Source organism: Saccopteryx bilineata, chromosome 9 (assembly GCF_036850765.1).
Source record: "Saccopteryx bilineata isolate mSacBil1 chromosome 9, mSacBil1_pri_phased_curated, whole genome shotgun sequence".
In the NCBI taxonomy this organism is placed as follows: Eukaryota; Metazoa; Chordata; class Mammalia; order Chiroptera; family Emballonuridae; genus Saccopteryx; species Saccopteryx bilineata.
The window spans coordinates 23,053,365-23,059,364 of record NC_089498.1 but is presented as its reverse complement, the minus strand read 5'-3'; the positions used below and the strand labels follow the sequence as shown (position 1 = coordinate 23,059,364).

The window sequence follows — 6,000 nt, the reverse complement described above, 5'->3', positions numbered from 1 at the left end:
AAAGCATGAAAATAGAGCTGGGTTCAAGTTCTGGCTCTGCCACCTATTTGCTAGGTAGGTCATTTAGTCATTTGAAATCTTAAGTCTCCACATCAGAAAAGTGGCCCCTGGTCTTCCCGCTGTGGAAGAGTCAGACAAAATGGAGGCAGGCACAAGAGACCTAGCGAACTCCCAAGTCCAGGTGCTAAATACTTGTCAAGCATGACACTACCATTATCGATGTTGCGGTTACTAGTCATTATTGCTATTGCTAACAACAATACATGGTAGCTGCACTCGAGATGATCAGAGAGAGGCAGAGGGAAGGTAAGTGCAGCCTCACTCCCTTTTGCACCTAAAAGCCTCTGTTTCCCTGACCAGACTCGGAGTGCTCTCAGCGAAGACTTGCTCCCACTCTACCACGAACCCTGGCGGAGCCCCTGGGCGGCCACCGCCCCTCTGCGACCCAGGCCGATTCTCTGGGCGCGCGCGCGCCCTGCTGGCGGCTGGGCGCCAGCGCAGCCTCCCGACTGTATATAAAGGCAGCGTGGCGCGCAAGACCCGGCCGAGTGCGGAGTGCGCAGGGAGAGCACTGTGCTGCCCGAGGTCTCCGAGCGGCTTGCCATGGCTGGCCCGCAGCAGCAACCCCCTTACCTGCACCTGGCCGAGCTGACGGCGTCCCAGTTCCTGGAAATCTGGAAGCACTTTGACGCAGACGGTCAGTAAAGCTCCCAACTTCTGTGCCCATTCGACCCCAGGGGACCTGTGATGGAGGGGATGGGGACATTGCTGATGCGGGCAGGTGTACCTTTGCCCCAGGGGGTGTTTTGACTGCAAAGCCAGCTGAAGTCGGGCTCCTGAGTTTGGGAGACATCTGGCTGCTCTGATGACAACTGTCAGTAACTTTTCTTCCCTGACATAGATGACAGTGTCCACCGGCTTTTGCAGGCTCATTCTGGGCAAGTTGGTGCTTTCCCAGAGGGAGGCTGAGTGACAAGGCTCCCCATGAGTGCCCCCCCCAGCTATCTTATATTCCCGCCTTTCTCTTCAAGGTAACGTCCTGCCTTCAGCTGCTGCAGCCACAGGTCTCAGAAGCCCACTCATTTCTTTCAAGTTCCCCTTTTGCTGAATCCTAGGTTAGCCCTGTCACCATCCTGGGGCCTGGGGCAAGCTGGGGGATCCTGCAGGGAAACCCTCAGCCTCCCCAGCTCTGTTAGCGAGGAGCAGGATTGAAGGATGGCTTTGGGGCCCTGAGCACCCCCCGGGCTTCCTCTGCCTGTTTGCGATCCCAGACAGGCATGTGGTCCCACCCACAGCAGCAGTGGGTGTGGTGAGGGCAGCGCTGGGGGGCCAGCCTGACATGTTCCCTCATGGTGACGATTCTGGCTGCTTTGGGTGAATCCATACCTGAGTGGGGAAGGAAGCACAATTTTAAATGCCTCAGGGAACAACCCTCTGCTCTGTGTGGTCTCGACATGGACTCACCTAAAAAGTGAGGACTGGACTGAACGACCTTTGGAGATGGCTCCCAGCGCTGAGTTCCCAGGGTCTATGCTCAGGCATAAAGGGAGGCCCCCTTTAGAGATTTCAGATCTGGCTGGAGACGCTTTCTCCACCACTCCAAAAAATTTATGTGATCTTGATATTCCTTCCCTGAGGACCTGGCTAGGGTGGGCACTGAAAACGTATCTGCATCTCAGATCATTGGCAGGATGGTTGCTCAGGGTGTTTATCCTGAGACTGAGATGGGGGGGGGGGGGGATACAGGAGCCAGGAGGAGGATCAGGCAGTGGCTCGCTCAGTTCTTCCCCCTTCCCTTCCTCACCTCCGCAGGGCAGGGGTAAAGTTGGCTAAACAGAGGTCCTCAGTCCGGGGTGCTCTGGAGAGGCAGGGGGTAATGTCTGGGGCACTAATGAGGGAAGTTCTGTTCCCTTGGAGTCAACTGAGAAAGGTGGGATTGGGGACAAGGGCTGAGCATGTGATCTGTGGGTTAGGATCATGGTCTGCCTATGAATTACAGAAGGAGGGGGGTAGATGGTTAAATCTGTAAAATGGGGCTAAGGAGGGGCTGTATTCCCAATTCCCAGCTGATGTCCTAAAACTCCCCTGGTGAAAGGGCTCTAAGAATCTTACAGCCTCTTAGCATTCCAGATGACAAGCGCAGTCCCTAAGGATGCTCCTGCTGGTTTATCTGCACCAGAGACTTGCATGATTCAAGGAAAGTTACCAAGTGGCCAAGGTTACACCACCGGCCTCCTGCCAGATGAGTCAGCTATAAACAGAGGACTCCACGGTTCTACTTTCCCCCTAGTCTCCTGGGGACGACCAATAGCGCTCGTGATAATCATGCAAAGCCTTACACTTATCTGAGACTTTCTACTTTTTCAAAACACAATCACACCTTCTTGAGTTTTGCACTGTGAGCCTGCTGGGCAGATCACGACTCTCCTTGTGTAAATGAGGAAACAGACACAGAAGTGACTTCTCAGAGGTGACTGGCCAGTGCCCGTTCCCCACTTGGGGTCTGGACATTTGCTTTCGCTCCATTCTGTCCAGAGAAGAACCCCTGACCCCATATCCAAGGTGATGGGCAGTTTTTTTAATCCCAGAAAGGGATCTCTAGTGTAGCTGGATATAGCTCCTCTACAACTAGACTCGAGAGTCTTTAAAGACCCCCAAAGCCATTTTACCTGTGGCTCCCGCTGCTCCAATGAGAAAAGGGAGCATCTTGCGTCTTGTCCACCGGGCATCCCATTGCCCTCTACGGTCCCCACCTCTGGGCAGTCCCAATGAGGAACCATGGACCTGGCAGAGAAGGCAGGCAAGAAGGTTAAAATGCCTGGTAGCACAGAGGTGATTTAGGAAAATGAGGATACAGCCAAACTGGAATTGCACTAAGGGCCCAGAATTAAGCTGTGGACCACCTGCACTGTACCTTCCCTACCTATCCCCTCTTGAACACCAGAGCCTGCCAGGGAGCTCACCACCCCACCCCAGAGGCATCCCCAGCCCTCTCTGGGACTCCCTCTTACTAACTCTGGCTTCTGTTTTCATCACGGGGTTTCTTCCCAAGCCTGGGTCCGCTGCTGCTCGCAAACGTAAGGAGTCTTGGGAGGACTCTGCAAAGGAGAGTCCCAGGAGTGAGCTCCCTGGAGCCTAATTAGTCACAGCCTGGGGGGGGTGGGCAGCGCCCCACCCCTCCTGGACTCCACAGTAAACAAGAGACCAGGAGACCAAGAGACGCTGGATTCTGAGGAGAGCAGGACTGGGGTGGGGACACTGAGCCTAACTCAGCCCATTCCTAACCAGGAGGAGGAATCATCATCCTGGTGGCTTTGCTCAAAGAGTTCGATTACTTTCAAATTATCATTACCCTTTCGCTGGAGAAAGGATGGAGCCGGTGTTTGAAGAGGGGGAAATTGGGACTCAGAGAGGCCAAGTTCCTTCACAAGATCACACAGCAAAGTGATGTGGGGGTGGGCAGGAATCCCGCCTCCTAGCCCCCCACAGTGGTCAGCCAGGGGCATGCATTTAGGAGGGTGCCATGTGGACTCCTGAAGCTGAGGTAGGGAGGATAGCAGCCAAGCGCTTCCTAGGACTTGGGTCGGGCCGACGCTCTTCCACATCAGCTCCCTGCTCAGAGTGACCCTGAGGTGGCTGAACGTGTATGTCTGAGTCCACTCTACTGTTGTTCCCTGATCACATCTTTGTCAGGCACTTTCTCACTCTGCAAGACCCAGGTGGCTGAGGGATGACCCGCTCAGAGCGCGCTCTGACCGTCTGTGTGGTTCTGACCACATGGGCCACTAGGCTCCATCCAATTCCGCTGGCGACCAGTAGGAGGTCCGTGAGGAGCCGAGTTGTGGCCTTAGCCTTTGCCCCTTGGAAGCAATTGAAAGCAGAGGAATAAGATGTGCTCTCCCCCAGAGGCCAGCAGACACTCCCTGGACCAGGAGGAATCCCACTCCCTACAAGAGTCTGTCCTCTACAGATACACTCGCGCACGTGCAGAGCTCCATGAACCAGGGGCTCCCTCTCTGCGTTCTTCAGAATGCTGAAAATCTGGAGGGAAACGTGCTAATCCTGACCGTGGAATGCTATGCAACCAGTGAAAATGGGTGGGGCTTTGCTACTGACAGGGGAAAATGTCCAAGATGTATTAGTAAGATTTTAAAAATTGTAGCAGAACATCGAGTAGGAGCCCATTGGTATTATTCATGAAACACGGGTGCTGGAAAATAGCTGAAAGAAGATGGCATAATAGCGGCTCTCCCCGCAGAGGAGAGGAAGCAGAATTGAAAGGCATTTTCTTTCATCTTCTCAGTTAATTTCTGCAGTGTCTGACATTTTTTACAAGACATGTGTTTCTTGAATAATCAGCAAAACAAGAAAGAGGTAAAAGGAAATGATTTTAGAGACACTTCCCCCTCCACCCAAAAGAAATATACACTGCTTACAAAAATTAGGGGATATTTCAGAATGAATATGAAGCAGGAAAAAAAAAAGAAGCATTAGATTTTTTTTTTATTAAACAAGATCAGAAAAGCAAATGACAAGTCAAAGAAAGTTGTTCGATTATGCAAATGAGATGCAAACTCAATTATTGTGATTGAGTAGCAAGTGACAAATCAAATGCTCCTTTTTATCGCTTCATATTTATTTTGAAATATCCCCTAATTTCTGTGAGCAGTATATATACACACCTATCTCCAGGTGTGGGGATGCGCCCAGATGCTCGGGTGCCTGTCTGCGTCCAGATGGCCCTGGTGACGCAGGGTCTCTCAAAGCCTCTCATGGGGACTGAGCCTTATCTTTAGCTTATCCTCATCTTATCTTGATCTTGATCTTACCCTTATCTGTGTGGGCCCCAAGGACTTTGCAAATTAGAGAAGAAAGGACTGCAAGGGGCTGCAGCAAGCCCTGCCCAGTCTTTTCTCCTCTCTTCTTCACCCAGTGGTAAGAACAGCACCGTCCCCCAAACCCACCCACCACCCGGCTCCAGTCCCTGATAAGGTCCGGTCCCCGGTGGGCGAAGGGGAGGAAAGCTAAAACGACAGCACCTCTCAGAGGTGAGGGAGGCCAGGGCGACCGTCAGCGGGGTATTAAATGAAGGCTCTTGTAACACTAAGAAGGAAGACATGTCCAAACAGGGTTACAAAATATCTGGTATATAAATATTAAGTGTTTACACAAATACATTGTTCACAATGCGATATAACTATGCTATTCATAAGATAATTATAGGATTTATAAAAATGATTGCTTTCTGGCACACTAAAGTTAGAGGGTTCTGGCTGTGGGAGCCGAGGTCAGAGCTGTCTGAGAGAGGCTTTAACCCTGTCAGGGTGTCTCCACGGGGGCCTGTGTCTCATTCAGGCATGGTGTCAGGCATGGTTCAGGTATGGGGCACTTGGGAGCAGTCTCCTGCCCCAGCGAGGGGAGGCCCTAGGAAGAAGTACCCCAGCCTCGCCTCCATCTTCACCCTGTCACTGCCCACTTATTTCATGATCAGGGCTCTTCGGTGTGGAGCATCCACGGTGTGCCAGCCCTGTGCTGGGTGCCCTCTGTGCAGATGCTGTGCCCAGCGCCCTGCCTCTCTGTGCAGGGAGACTGCACCAGCCAGGGGGAGGCAGCTGTGTCTGAGTCCTGAGGCCCCCCAGGGAGGCAGCCTCAGGGACACATTTCCACAAACAAGACGCTTCAGCCTGTCTGCCAGGCAGCTGGCCCTGCCATCCCTGCCTGCTGGCCTTGGTTATTTCCCTCTGGGCTCCAGTGGTTTCATGAGCTCAGGCCCCTGGGAGAGGTTTCCAGGAGCAAGGAGACCCGTGAGGGAACCTCCTCCAGTTCCCAGGGACCAGAATTAACAGAGCAGGCGCGAGGCTCCCCACGAGCAGCGCCGCTCCGGTGCAGCCTGGCGGCTCTCCTGGCCCATTGCGTCATGTGCCCTCCTTTGCCCAGCCGGTCCCAGCTGGGGCCTCTGGCTTCGGCTCTCTCCCCTCCTCTCTGGCTCTCTGCTGTCTC

The 6,000-nt window shown here is 53.3% G+C and overlaps 1 protein-coding gene across 1 annotated transcript in view; it reads left to right on the top strand.

Annotated features, from left to right (window-relative positions):
- Window positions 1–533: 533 nt before the first annotated feature.
- Window positions 534–6,000, top strand: part of CALB2 (calbindin 2) — a 28,534-nt gene continuing 23,067 nt past the window's right edge. Inside the window, exon 1 of the mRNA XM_066243784.1 lies at window positions 534–697. Within this exon, the coding sequence (XP_066099881.1) occupies window positions 604–697 (94 nt within the window). The 5' untranslated portion in view covers window positions 534–603. The remainder of the gene's footprint in view (window positions 698–6,000) is intronic.